The sequence below is a fragment of the Callorhinchus milii genome, unplaced genomic scaffold, assembly GCF_018977255.1.
Source record: "Callorhinchus milii isolate IMCB2004 unplaced genomic scaffold, IMCB_Cmil_1.0 Scaffold4, whole genome shotgun sequence".
In the NCBI taxonomy this organism is placed as follows: domain Eukaryota; kingdom Metazoa; phylum Chordata; class Chondrichthyes; order Chimaeriformes; family Callorhinchidae; genus Callorhinchus; species Callorhinchus milii.
The window spans coordinates 51,943,438-51,958,749 of record NW_024704745.1 but is presented as its reverse complement, the minus strand read 5'-3'; the positions used below and the strand labels follow the sequence as shown (position 1 = coordinate 51,958,749).

Below are 15,312 nucleotides of genomic sequence, written 5' to 3'. Positions count from 1 at the left end.
ATAGTAAATTCTGTGAATTTCTTTAGGAAGTCCTCCCAACATGAAAGGGAAATGTGCAAAGTTTATTATTATTACAATAGATGGTTGCAATAATGTTTGTGCTGCCTCAAGGCTAGTTAACAACTCACAGTTCTGAGCCTGAACCATTGGGTTTGTGTTTTATGGTTCACACCTTATAGCCTCCATTATCTTCTATTTATCTATATATATAAATATATATATACTAGTAAAACAACAATGCATGTCTGCGCTTCAAGAAGGATCTCAATGATTTATACCGCATTGGAAAAGTCTTGCACTAGGCGTGACATGGGCATATTTGTTTTCGAGTATCTCCTTTTGTTCATGAGTTATGACCTAAAATGTATTTCAGTTTTGCGTTTTTTGCTTCAGTTACACTTGAGCTGAGTTAAAGTGGCACTGTGGCATCATGCGATACAGAGCACGCATGTAGCCAAGTGGTGGCGGGAACAAAATAAAGAACACAGACAAAGCTAAAGCGCGGCAACAACAACAAAATTACATTTTTAAAGCGCCAGGTCCTCCCACTGAGTCCTTCCAAAAGGAGTCCTCCCACAGGAGCCTTCCCAGATGGGTATAGATAAAGATGAAATGTCTATCTGTGTCAATATACATTCCATATTGGATCCTTTGGTTGCAAGCGTATTTGCAACGGGTACAGCTAGTATAATATATACACTAGACAATTTTCTACAGTTGAACAAGACCATAGGACCAGAGCAAAACTGAGGCTCTATCGAATGGCTCACGCCAGCACCTCCGCACCTCAGACACTGGCAGCATCAGTATCCAAGTTACATGCTCCACCTCCCCCTCTCTCTGCCCTTCACCCTCCCTGATCCCAATCCCCCTCCTCTCTCGGGTCCTAATCCCTGACTGTTCAATGCCTTGGGACATCCTCCCGACATGAAAGGCACTGTACAAATGTAATTTTGTATTGTATCTATATATATATAACTGTCCTTCAAACCCCACATCTGGGTCATGACCTGTTCTTTCTTCACCCACCTCTGCACCATCGCCCAGCTCCACCACTGCCTGTCCCCTCAGGCCCCTGAGACCCTCGTGCACACCTTCATCACTTCTAGGCTTGATTCTGCTAACTCCCTGCCTGTCGGTCTTCCCAACTCTTTCCTCTCCTGAATTAAGCTCTGTGAATCTTACCACACCCATCCACGCCTGGCTCCCCATCCCGCAGAGAATAGAGTTCAATATTCTCGCCTCACTTTCAAAACCCTCCACGGCCTTGCTTCTCCTTGCCTCTATGATCTGTTAACTCCATACCAACCTGTCCTCTCCCTCCATTCAGAGGATTCTGGTCTGCACCACGTCCCGCTCCCGGACCACCCCACCATCGGGCCTTCAGTCTTTCTGCTCCTACCCTTGAACTCATCCCAAACTCGCCCCTTTTTTGCCTCCTTCAAGACCCTCCTCTCACCCTCCATGCCCTCCTCATTCCCAGCTCCAGCTCGGGTGCAAATCCTTGACCGTTCAGCTCCTTGGCACGTCCTTCCGACATGAAAGGCACTATATATATGTAATTTGTTGTTTGTTGTTCATATTGAAGCAAGGGTTGAAAGTACAGCTCATCTCAGGAGGTGATTTGGGGTCAGTGATCTGCTGTAGTATTAGAGTTTTTACTGCAGACGTTTAAAAACATCTGGTGTAGGAAGGGGTGTTACCGAACCAGCCAAAACGATTTATTGTTATTATAAAGGCCAGTCTGGGCTCTCCTCAGTCCCTTGATGAGAGCAGTTTTGGAACGGGAAAACATGAATTTCGTTTCCTCATCTCAATTGCTCAAATGACTCCATTCCAGCAATTTAAATGGGCCATAAAGTGATTCCAGTTTCCTGTTCAATTCCAACTTTGAGCATAGACAGTAGCAAATTAAGATGTACATTTTTTAAATATTAATTGTGAATGTTCTCCTCATTGCATGATCAGTTTGTGCATCCAGGGGAGTAGTAGGAATATTGTGCGCACCTAAATAAAAGAGGTTAACCCAGGGGCCCCATGACTCGCATCAGAATTGTTCCAAACAGTATTTAAATACGACTACTACTTGCATTTATTTAGCGCACCTCACGCAGTGTAGCATCCCAGAGCGCTTAAAAGACATCATAGAATATCTCTTTAATATGCAGACATATCTAACAATCAGTTTTGCCCTCTTTCCTTACAACTTCCAAATTCCTATTGTTGGATTTGCCTTCGGGTCTTTGCCTACTGGTCAGGCAAAGCAAAGAGGGGAAAACATTTGTGTTGTATTTTATAATAAGTTGAAGATTACAGCAACTTGTATTTATATAGCGCCCATCACACAGGTTAGCGTCTCAGAGCACTGTGAAGATAAGTCATAATTAAGATTAGCCGTCAGTACAGAACCCCCCCCCAACTAGTCTATCAAGGTGGACTTTCCAGCTAACTGTTAATTCTTACATTTAACATTTAAAATAAATGTAAGTAAAAAATAAATCCTATGTGACATTTAAAATGAATAAAAATGAATTTTAAATAAATTAAAATTTAAAAAAATTAAAATAAAAAACAATAGTTTTGTACTCACCACTGACGCAATGCAACAACAAAATTACATTTGTACAGCACCTTTCACGTCGAGAGGACGTCCCAAGGTGCTGGAGTTAATGCAGCTCTGTTGAGACCGTTGGCTAAACTAATCAGTGTGAAGCGGTGGGCAATATATGGGCTGTCAGGAGTTTGAAAGCGGAGAATGGATTTTTAGTGTGCAGATTCACAGAATTTTTTTTCAAACCCAGTCTTGCTAATTCTGAATTCCGGATATGTGGTTTACTGGGGGCTTTAAATGGATAGCTGGGAGTTTATTGTAATAGGAATATGAAGACGTTTGAATGTTTAAATTCTACTGAGGGGCAGCAAAATTAAAGTTATGTGGATAAATTATAAGTCCAATAATATCTGTACAACACCAAATCCACTGATCCTGCTTGGCATAAATTGGGTTTCCAGACTGCTCTATAATAATAATAATCCTTGCATTTGATATCATGCCTTATCATGCCTTCTAGACGTCTCAAAGCACTTCACAGAATATACTGTAAAGTGAATTGACTGTATATTTTGCGGGTGAAATGTGGCAGCCAATTGCACACAGCAGTGTCCCACAAACCAGAGTCAAATCAGATTAGTTACTGAATGTGCTTCTACAAAATGGGATTTACAGTAAATTCTATAGATCTTCAAATTCCCATCCACCACAAAATAAAATCATCTCTATGATGTGTAGTTAATGCAATTTAGCATACAAAAATATAAATAAAAGCCTCGTGTTTGAAATGAAAGAAAGGAATTGAGAGTTAACTTTCAATCTGTGGTTTAGAATGTTTGTGAGGTATCAGCTTTGAAAAGATTAGTTGTGTTCATTAAGCTTATTGATCTTGGGACTTTAAGTTTTAAAGAATGCCAGTTAATATAATTGTATTAAAGTTTAAAAACAGTATATTAACTGGCTGGCACTTTGCACAAAGCTGACCTTGGCCCCAGTGAGAGTAATTTTTTTGAAAAGTAAAAACTATCTCCTGCTCTGAATTGCACTGCTGCTGGAAGCGATGATGATTCTATTGTGATAACTGTGACATTATGAGTTTTTTGATCTTTGATTGAGATTAAAATTAAAATAGATTTATTACCAGCATTGATGGTTTCTGAGCGATAAGACCTTTTGCTATGCCTGGCCCAATAGAAAATTGCAGAAATATTCGCCCCAAAATTACGGGGAAGTTTGAAACCTTTGGGAACACACATACACGCTCACAAAACATACAGCGAGACACACAGACACACTCACACAGAGACACTCACAAACAGATACACACACATATAGAGACACTCACACAGACACTCGCAAACAGGCACACACATTTAGAGAAAGAGACTCATTGACACAGACACTCACAAGTACATCCAGAGGAGAGAGACACACTCACACAGACAATCACAAACACACAGGACAAAGACACACTCACACAGAGACACAGACAATCACAACAGTGAGGCCTCAGAGTGAAGCCCATTTCCCACTTGCACTACAAATGCGCATCTGGAGCCACCTCCTCCACAGTGATGTCAGATAAACAGCATAAACCAGAAACTAATTTTTTTAGTGGGTTTGTAGCAGAGGATGCTGTTTATAGTGGATTCTGCAGAAAAAGTGCAGTAGCACTTTGCTATTAGCCCAGGCTGTGACTAATTCTGTGCATGCATTTTTTGTAAATTTGGGTCACTAATCAAAAACTATAGTTAAAGTAAACAGCTATTGTTTTAGAATAAATTGACTTGAAGCAATATGGCTTTTATCTGCAAGTGCTTATAGTTAAGTGCTTAATGTCTGCACATTTGGCTATCCCTGAAGGAGTAGTTAGTATAATTAGGCTATTTAGTTTTGATATGTGCACATTTAGTGTTTCTGAAATTGGTGTCATAAATTGGTACAAAACGGCTTTCAGCACAGAAACTTCTTCAGAGCTCAAAACGTACAAATCTACTTTGAAAGGATCGTCATGCGCCAAGGTATTTTTGGCAGTTAGTGTGCAAACATCACCCTAGTCACATTTAAACTTTCTGCTTAAGATGAACAGTAATCCACTATACGAAGTGCTCTATACAGTATGCTCTATGCAGAAGTGCTCTATGCAGAATGAGTAAATTGTGCGTAATTATCAGTTCATATTCCTACGTCTGTACAAGTTCAAATTTACATTGGAAAATGTCCAGACTATCCTGATATTTGAGACCATATTTGATATTCAGATAAAAATGTTTTTGAAAGTAAGTAAACTTTCATGAAACTGTTACAGCACATTTGTAGATTTTTTTTATACTTCAGGTTAAAGTGCCTTCATTTGAAAACCGGATTTGATCAGAGCTTGATTCAATCTAAATCGTAAAATTATTGTATTTTAAATAAATATCACACGTAGAATGTGCAAAGACATTTACCCTATTGCAAAAAAAATCATGGCATCTTTGCTTCATCACATCCTTTTTTAATCTCCACAAATGGGGAAGAGAAATAAGGAATACTTTGGATAAGGAATACATAGAACATTGCCCCTTTAATGAATATGCACACAGTGCAGACAGGCCATCTTTTGCAACCCTTGTGCAATGTAGGCTTTTTTCTGAACCACTATGGTGCATTCTCAACACTATGTCTGGAATCCTGTAGCTTAGTAGGTAGTGCACTTGCCTCCCAAGCGAAAGGACCTGGGTTCGATTCTGGGCAGGGTGATAAAAAACTGGGCAAGTTTCCTTACTCCACACTCCTGTTTATCTTGCAGTAAGTAGGAACCCGGTTGTGAGTCATTTGGCGGATCACTTTTCCGTGGGTAATAACCCTTATAAAAAACATTTGATCACTCAATCCACGACTGTTTGTGGGACACTGCTATGCTCAATTGACTGCTGCCTTAGTATATTTGTGCGTGTATATATATATATATATGTGTGTGTGTTTGTGTGTGTATATATATGTGTGTATATATGTATACATACACACACACACACAATAGTTGCACTATGTGCAACTACTATATCTTGATTTCATCGCTCAGGACTGAGAGTTCTTTGATGCTGCTGGGCTTCGAGTTTTGTCTGAAGGCGTATGTTCTTAAAATCCTACTGACAGTTTCTGTTCTAGTTTGGTAAAGTCCTATTGAAATGTGGAGTTTGAACAAATGAGCAAGAATGCTAAGTTTACTTACCTTTGATACAGTAGTTTTCATTCTTCGAAATGTCAACCTCCATGTCTTCCTTTTTTTTTTACCTTCCTTGAAACTGTTTTCTCTACAAACGGTTCCTACTCTAGCCCCCGCACGGACTCGTGCGGCGTTCCTCAGGACTCTGTCCCTGGATCCCTCCTCTTCAATACCTATATGCTCCCTCTTGATGACATCAGCCCCAGACATGGGTCAACTTCCACAGATGACACCCATACCTCTCTGCCTCCACCCTTGACTCCAGGGCCACTGCTGTCCTGACAGAATGTCTGTCAGACATCAATTCCTGGATGAGAGCTAATTTTCTTCAAAACCGAGATTCTCCTGATTGGCTCCTGTAAATGCCTCCTCACCTTAAGCGCTGACAGCATCACCAACCATGGTTGCACACTCCACCTTGCAAAGCCAGTCCGGAACCTTGGCATCTTGTTTGACCCTCAACTATCCTTTCTACCCCACATCTGTGTCATAACCCAGTTTGCTTTCCCCCACCTCAGCAACATCGCCCAGCTCCGCCACTGTCTCACACCGCAGGCCACCGAAACCCTCATAAATGCTTTCATTACATCGAGGCTCGACTATGCAAACTCCCTGCTTGTCAGCCTCCCCAACTCCTCCCTCCATAGGCTGCAGATCATCCAGAACTCTGCAATCCGTGTCCTCTCCCACACTAGGCTCCGTGACCCTATCACCCCCATCTTCACCCGACTCTACTGGCTTCCCATCACACAGTGGATAAAGTTCAAGATCCTGGTCTTCACTTTTAAAGCCCTCCATGGACTTGCTCCCCCCTACCTCTTCGACCTCCTAGCCCCCTACCATCCTTCACACTCCCTCTGCTCAGCGGGCTCCGGCCTGCTTTACGTCCCCACCTCACTCGCCCCACTATTGGCGAGTGGGCCTTCTGCCACTCTGCCCCCACCCTCTGGAACTCCATCCCAGAGTCACTCTGCCTCGCCCCCTCCCTTGCCACCTTCAAGACACATCTAAAGACCCTCCTCTTCGACCGTGCTTTCGATCTCCCCATCCCCGACCCCCAGCTCACATCTAATATTCTGTCTGTCCAGCGCCTTGGGACGTCCCCCCGACGTGAAAGGCGCTATACAAATGTAATTTTTGTTGTTGTTGCTGTTTTGCAATTTTATGTTCAGTGTTCTGTTCAAAGAACTGAGAGCATGGTTCAAAGTGAAGCTTTGGTGGGCATGAATCAGATAATCCCTTAAATTTCTTAAAGGGTCATTGTTCCCAGGTGCTTGCCACCACAGCATCACTGAAATATTCTACTTATGTGTGGAAATTGAAGATCTTTTAAATACTGAGGGAAACTATACTTACGGAAATATCCAATTGTCATCCTTTATACCCCAGTACCTCAATTTATGAAGGAGTTAGATGAATTATTATGGATGCAACATGTACCACATGTAATCAATAATAATAATAATAATCCTTGTGTTTGATATAGTGCCTCATCATGTCTTCAAGATGTCTCAAAGCGCTCTACAGAATATACTATAAAGTTAATTGACTGTATATTTTGTGGGTAAAAGGTGGCAACCAATTGCGCAAAGCATTGTCCCACAAACAGTTGTGTATTGAGTGATTCAATTATTATCATTATTTATTATTATTATTTATTTGGGCTTTTTTTGGAGATTATTATCCCCGGAAAAACAATCCGCCAATCAACTAAAAACCATGCTCCTACTTACTGCTAGGTGAACAGAGACATCTAGAATAAGGAAACTTGCCTGACATTTTTCTCTGCCGGGAATCAAACCCAGGTCCTCTGCTTGTGAGCCAAGTGCTCTAACTACTAATGCTCAGTTGAAGAAATACTATTCTAATGTAAAATGAAACTTAAGGTCTCTGGTAATGGTCTTATGTTTAATAACAACAACAACTTGCAGGGGACAGAGAGGGAAGGTGACCATAAGCACAATCAAAAAGGATGTTCTTTATCCAGGTATCAAAGATGTGGAGTGAGGGGGCAAGGCAGAGGGATTGAGGAAGAGAGTTCCAGAGTTTAGGGGTGTAGTGGCTGGAGGCATGGCCACCGATAATGGAACAGAGGGCATGAGGGACAAACAGGAGGCCGGAGCCAGCCGACCGGAGGCAGCGGGTAATGAAGTAGGGGTAAGCAGGTCGGATAGGTAGGGAGTGCGAGGCATGAAGGGATTTGAAAACAAGTCAGAGGATCTTGAAATTGATCTGTTCAGTAATTGGGAGCCAGTGGAGCCTGGCAGGGACTGGTGTGAAGGGGGTACGGAGTTTTGTGCTGATGAGTATCCAGGCAGCAGAGTTTTGAATTCATTGGTCTTTGTGTATGGTGGAGCTGGGGAGACCAGCGAGGAGGGCATTAGAATAGTCCAGCCAGGAATGCGATAGTCTATCCTTTCCAAATAACTAAAGTCCCTCATTCTGATAAATCTCCTCCTCTCCAAGGCCTTAATATCCTTCCAAAGGTGTGTTGCCCAGAATTAGACACAATACTCCAGCTGAGGCCTAACAAGTGATTTATAAAGGTTTAGCAGAATTTCCTTCCTTTTGTACTCTATGCCTCTATTTATAAAGCCAAGGATACCATATGCTTTTTTAACAGCTCTATCAACCTGTCCTGCCACATTCAAAGACCTGAGTATGTGAACCCCCAGGTCTCTCTACTCCTGTATTCCCTTTAAAACTGTATCATTTATTGTATATTGTGTCTCCTTATTCTGCTGCCCAAAATGCATAACTTCACACTTCTATGCATTAAACTTTATCTGCCATGTGTCTGGCGGTTTTGCAGTCAAATCGAGTATGTTTGCATTTTAAAAATTGTGTTAATACCTGAAACATTTAGATTTTGAAGATTGTAGGGGAGTTTACAATGTAAACACATGATTCTCCATTACAAAAGTAGAAAAAAAGAATAATAAAAGGTAAATCATGCAAGCTATCAATGTAACACAAATTGCTTTCTGTTGCTCATTATTCATTGTGTTGCATTGAGTAGTGAGTATGATCTGGTGTTATTGTGCTGAACTGTGCCAGAATAGAGTGCCTCAATTTCATTAAATGGTTAGCTTAAAATGTTGGCCATGTTGGGGTTGCTTGCCCTGAGCAGATGCAAACGACTTTACTTGCAAGAAATTGAAGGAAATATTTATGATTGAGTTGCTGAGGACCACTCACATGAACAGGCAGTTACAAAATGGGAATGGCAGAGAGCTTGAGGTTGGTTTTCCAGCACTCTTTACTGTGTCATGTGGTTTGTAATTACAAAGAATGTTATTGGGAGAAAAATAGCTTGTTAAAAAATGTACAGTATGTTTTTGTTTCTCACTACCAGCTCTTGGAGAGATGCATAATTCTAACTCTTTTTGTATTTGTAGTCACTACATGCGACAGATACTAGAAGCACTGCGCTATTGTCATGACAATAATATCATTCATCGAGATGTGAAGGTAAGTTCAATTCACCAGTGATACTATTTATTTAGAAAAGTTTTAAATTGAGGCTTATTCAATGAGAAATTTGTAGAATTTCTGTTGAAGTTGGAAACATTTTTTGGGTAGGGATTTACAGTGTCAAATATTAAATGACTATGTTATACATCATCACAACTGAATAGAAAAAGATGCATTTGCGTGGAAAATACAAACTGAATATTTTTTATAGTCTTGGATGATCTGGGGTAGAATCCTCTTCATGAACAAAACGTTATTTTTTTCTCTCTATATTGGAAGCTTATAATGGAAGAAAATTATATTGAGTTCACGCTTTGCTGATGTGCAGCTAAAATTCCTGTTTAGACTTTTGTACTGTTTGTCAGTGATTTGAAAATCATTTTATACAGCTTTAGGTTATCTAAGCATGTCAGGGCCCGCAATAAAGTGTCCCATTGTGCAGTGCAAATAAATGCCATATGAAAAGATCATGATAATTTGCATAATTGAAAATAGAAATGTCACGGTGTAAATATTTTTTTGAAAATGCAATGTTTAATACTTCTGTGTGGCTAAAATGAACAGTCATGACCTGGACCAATAAAAAATTGCAGAAATATTTGCCCCAAATTGAGGGTTGCCCATTTTTTTGCAAGGGATTGCGGGGGCTTTATTGGTGCTATTGAGATACACATTTGTGAAACAACCTGGATTAAAACTATAGGCATATATTTCTTGAAAATGCAATTATGTTTAAAATACTAAAAATTGTAATTTGTATAGTACAGCAGTTACCAAGAACTTGTTGCAGGAGCTCAGTTTAGGCCTTGTGCCGAGCAAATAGACGGCAGTAGTGTGACTCAGCTGCTATTTCTATCGTGGTTCACTCACCACGGCGAAGCCGATTTCCCGCTCCATAGTTTCCGCATTCCCAATACTCTCCACGCCACACTCATTCAACCAGAGCCGCTCCGCCCACAGTAGCAGTGTCAACCAAACAGGCCTGGGCCCAAGCACACCGTGTGTGCAGGTCTGTAGTGGATGGGGTTGTTTGTAGTGGAGGAGGACGTTCGTAGCAGATTCCACAGACAAAGTGGGCCACACTTTTCTATTGGCCCAGGTCATGGTCTACTTTAGTAATTTGAGTTTGGCAGTGTGGAGGATTCTTGACCACAGGGAGCGGAGGGGGAAAAGATGCTGGGATAATGATTCTTTAAAGATGTGTTTAATGGAATGCTCTCATTTGTTTCATGGATGTTGGACTACATCTCTTAAGAGGTTTTCTGTTACTGGATGGCAGTGGAATTGAACAGTGCCTGAATCTCAACTCTAGTAACTCAGATTAATCTCAGCTATGGGAAAGATATGAATGAAGGTCCAGAAATATGTGGAGCAGCAGGTCTTTTGAGGGCCGTAAAGGATGCACCCCCAGGCAATGTTACACATACTATTGATTCAATGCAGCTCTAATTGTTGATTCATAATCTGATGTTTATCTATATGTCCTCAAAGTCAGCATTTCGCTTTCACCACAATGTTTGATGCCCATTTCTGACAAGGTAAACAAGAAAGTCTCGTGAGCCCATTTGTCTTTCTGACACCTGACACATTTATTAGCTCTCAAATGTTTATATTTGGATCCCTTAGAAATATTGCTTAACATTGAAGGCATTTAACTTTGGTGTTCATATAATCGAGCCCTATGGCATCTTCATAATTGCCTGTCTAATTTTAACATTATTTGTGTAAATCATCAGCTCTAGATAAATAGATAAAAAGAATCCATGCAACTTAATTCTGAATAGATTCTATTCGAATGCAAGATTTTCTCCAACCTATGTTTTTACTCTTAAGTAATTACTGGCAAATATGTAGGCCTACCGAACTTGTGCTGAACTTTCCAGGGTCTGAGCACTCTGCTTAGCATCCAAGCTAGTTCAAAACACCCATCATTGCCTAATGTGATGGAACCACTTTAGAATGCAAATGGCTTTTCTTCTGTATAGTGACTTGATAAAACCTAACTACAAATTCAAAAATATGGAAACTTGCCAGTCAGTACTATCAATGGTTTTAGCTGGTTAGGCTCCAGCAGTACCCCAATGCACACTCTGGGATCCCCAAGCCTTGGCTCCTGCCAACCTGCGCCTAATGCTCTCCGGAATTAGGTAAGCAGGATGCATTCCTCCAGGGAAAGAGTGCCCATTGTATTCCAACAATCTTATCGCTGGAATTTCCATGTGTAGGTGGGATGCATGGAATTCTCAGTTTGGTTTGGATATTCTTAAGCACGGTGATGGGTTTCTGCATGTGTCAGGCACATGGCTGACCCCCCCCAAAAATTACAAATTCAGGAAGCAGGTTCCTTCGTAATGTAGAAAAGTGAGAATTGATTGCCCAAGGTAAACTACAACTTTTAACTTTCTACTTTCTTTCCCGGTTTAAACAGAATTGTAATGAAAATTGAATCCTTTAGGAAAATAATTTTTCTGCAGTTCAGATGCATTTTCAAAAATGCTTTTTATTTTCACAAATGCTTTTTCTAATGTAGATAAGGTTGCTGTGTGAAGGAGACCTAACACCTTTGAAAAAAAAGGTGTAATTTTAAGGGCATGAGTATTGCGTGTTTGACCTTTGTAACATTTTAATAACATTTTATTTCTCAGATGTAATTTGTTATCTCCAAACAAAGATCTGGGCATTTAGCCACATGTTAGGCAGTGAATGAAAAAAAATTCTCTGGATTTCTCTACATTTGAGACTGGATTTTACTCTATTTTTATTCAAGTTGTAGAACTCTTACTGCTAATTAGAACTGAAAGATCACGCAATGTGTTGGTGTATTAGTATCACTATTACACATACAGAACTGCTCACAGGAAATATCTACAGATGTGTGCATGATGACTGGTGAAACCAACATTTAAATAATAATAATACTTGCATTTTATGATGGGAGAACATCTTGAAATGCTTCAAGATATACACAAAGTGCTTCAATGATTGTGTAACTTGTAGACAATATGAACTGTTTGCATACAAATTCTGTTAACACATCCATTATGGATTTGTGTAGATAGTGGTTAGAGCACTTGTCTTGCAAGCGAGAGGACCTGGGTTCGATTCCCGGCATGGTGAAACAGTGGCCAAGTTTCTTTACTCTACACGCCTCTGTTTACCTAGCGATGAGTAGGAACCCAGTTGTTAGTTGATTGGTGGATTGCTTTTCCAGGGGTAATAATTTCGTCAAAATAAATTAAGATAATTTGGTTTTTCAATCCATGACTGTTTGTGGGACACCGCTGTGCACAATTGGCTGCTGCGTTTTGCCCCCAAAATATACAGTTAATTCACTTTACAGTATATTCTGTGAAGCACTTTGAGACATCTATATGCGCTATATCAAATACAAGGATGATTATATATATTGTGTTGACATGGAAACCAATACTATACCATTTCTAAAATATTAATATAATTTTCTGTGGTAGGTTTTGTACATATATAAATATCTGATAATTTCATGCAGAAATCTAATTAACAGGTAAAATGGAAACCAAGTTTACTACAATGTATACAATATTTAAGGAAAATATTAAAGTATATTCTTGGTACATTTAACCACAGTTAAAGAGTGGGATCATGGTGAAAGGCAACACAACATCCAGCTTTTCATTGGAGGATGGAGAGCGCTCCCTATGTTCCTATTCCTGGGAGTCTGTATGTTACAAATGAAGATTCCTTTTATGTCTGCACAAATTTTAGTGGAGCCCAATCTTACTGTCAAATTAGAAAGAGCATTTTACTGCTTCTGGAACACCAATCTTCTTTTAGGCATTTTGAGAAGTTGGGAGGTAACTCTGCTGGAAAGTTTGAAAGTAAGTTAAATATTGTGCTAATATTTTTTTAAAAAGATATAGGAAATCATCTTTGTTCCTGAATCATAGCTAGTTTTTAATGATAAACTCTGTGGAAATGCCTGGATTGATCAGCTGAAGCAAGGAGTGGACTGTCTGCAAAGGGTACAATACCAGGGCACTTGAAGATGAGAGGTTTTGTGTCTATACTCTCACTCTGCTACTCCCAACAACAAAGGAAGAAATGTATTTATGCTGTGGGCTCGGCTCGGCTAGGCTCTGCATCTTCATTACCCATCCTTACCAAGCTTGGGACGTCCTCCCGACGTGAAAGGCGCTATACAAATGTAATATTGTTGTTGTTGTTCACTGACTCCCTGCAGGGAGATTCTCACCATGACCTTCAAATCCCTTCATGGTCTCATCCATCCTTACCTATTCTCTTGTTCATGCCCTCCACTTTTCTAATGCCTCTCCATTCCTGCTGTTGGTTGATCCTTCAGAATTCTGCCCCTTCTCTCTGGAACTCTCTCATTACTTCTCTTTGCATTGCTCCTTGCGTTCAGAACCATTTTAGAAACTTGACTGTGCCTTTGGTTAACACCCATAAATTCTCCTTCCTCTCCTCACTGCTCAGTACTCCCAACTGTCTCTGTTAAGCACTTTAAGGCATTCACTTGACGGCATGAAAATATGTTACAAAGATGCATGTTTTTGAGGAGTTGAGGTGAAATGTATGCATTTCAGTTTCCATGAAAACTTCCACAAGATTATTTAACACTAGAATTTGGCTGAACTTCACTCTTGGACATTGCTGTTTCTGAGATGATCACTTAAACATATGTATGTTCACTTAGGCAAATATAACCTGAAAGTGTAACTTGTGGACAATATGATTATCAATATAAATTATCAATATAAAAATGACAAAAAGATTGTTTTTTTTAAATAATTTTTTAAAAATGGCTGGGTCAATAGAATAGTGCTGACGCACTTTTTCCGCAGAATCCACTTTAAACGCCCCTATACAAATCCTCTATGAACGTAGTTTCTGGCCGGCTGTTTACCTGACATGGCTATGGGCAGGGCGTCTCCGGATGACCATGAGAGGCAAGAGGTGGTAAGCTCCTGTAGTCTCGCTGGTGTCGCCCCCCAATCCCCCTACCCCCCCCCAAAAAAAAATGGGCCACCCAGTTTTTTTTGTTAAAGAAGCGATTAATTCTTTTTCAACAATCTAATATGTGTTATTTCTTCATGTTTAGTTTTTATCAATAAAGCGAAAAAATGTAGGTTGGCAGTAAAATGTACCTCAATAGCACGAATCAACTCCGCGAAATGTTTTGCAAAATTGGTCAAAAATTTCCCCACAACTTCACCCTCAAATCTCCCTGCAATTTTTGGCAAATATTTCCACACTTTTCTATTGGTCCAGATTATAGGGTACCTTTATGCCAGTTGAGAACATAATATGGCAGAAGTAAAGGGGAGGAATAACACTGAAGAGGAGAAATTCACGTGATTACTGCACAAACTGGATTTTGGGAAAGAAAATATTTTTGATTGATTGTCTCCTCCACATATTAGTTCAGACTAGAAGCAGCTCCCTAAGGTACAATTAAAATGGTAAAATATTAACGTCCTTTATCTCAGGTCTTATGTAATGTGGAGTCCTGTAACTCAGTGGTTAGAAAACGAGCCTTGTAAGTGAGAGACCTGGGTTCGATTCCCAGCAGTGTGAAACCTTAGGTAAGTATCCTTACTTCAAATGCTTTATAATAATCCCTCAAGAAAAAAAAGAATAATTTGGTCACTCAATCCACAAGTGTTTGTGAGACACTGCTGTGCGCAATTGGCTGCCACTTTTCGTCCACAAATACACAGTCAATTCACTTTACAGTATCTTCTGTGAAGTGCCTTGAGACATCTAGAAGACATAAAAAGCGCTGTATCAAATGCAAGGATTATTATAATTATATTATTTACTTCACTTTAGAATTTCATGATCAAAAGTAATAGTAATAGTTTGGTATTTAAGACCAAGCCCATATTTTACTATTGCATCAATCTGCTTTATTATCAATATATGAAATCGTAATACACAAACAACTGAAAATGTAGATTTGTACATAATATATGCTTAAAAATCTGTAAGAGAATAATGCTTATACAGTAATAAACAATTTCATAATACGTATTTTGTTAAAGGGATTGTTGAGAACAGGTTGAGTGAAGTAATTGAGGAC

General features: G+C 39.8%; 1 protein-coding gene across 4 annotated transcripts in view; it reads left to right on the top strand.

The window, feature by feature from the left end:
* The window catches only part of caska (calcium/calmodulin-dependent serine protein kinase a), a 301,664-nt gene that overhangs the window by 135,549 nt on the left and 150,803 nt on the right, over positions 1–15,312 (top strand). For all 4 annotated transcript variants that reach the window (XM_007901662.2, XM_007901648.2, XM_007901656.2 and 1 more), the window contains exon 5: positions 9,158–9,230. In XM_007901662.2, coding sequence (XP_007899853.1) covers positions 9,158–9,230 — 73 coding nt within the window. The remainder of the gene's footprint in view (positions 1–9,157; positions 9,231–15,312) is intronic.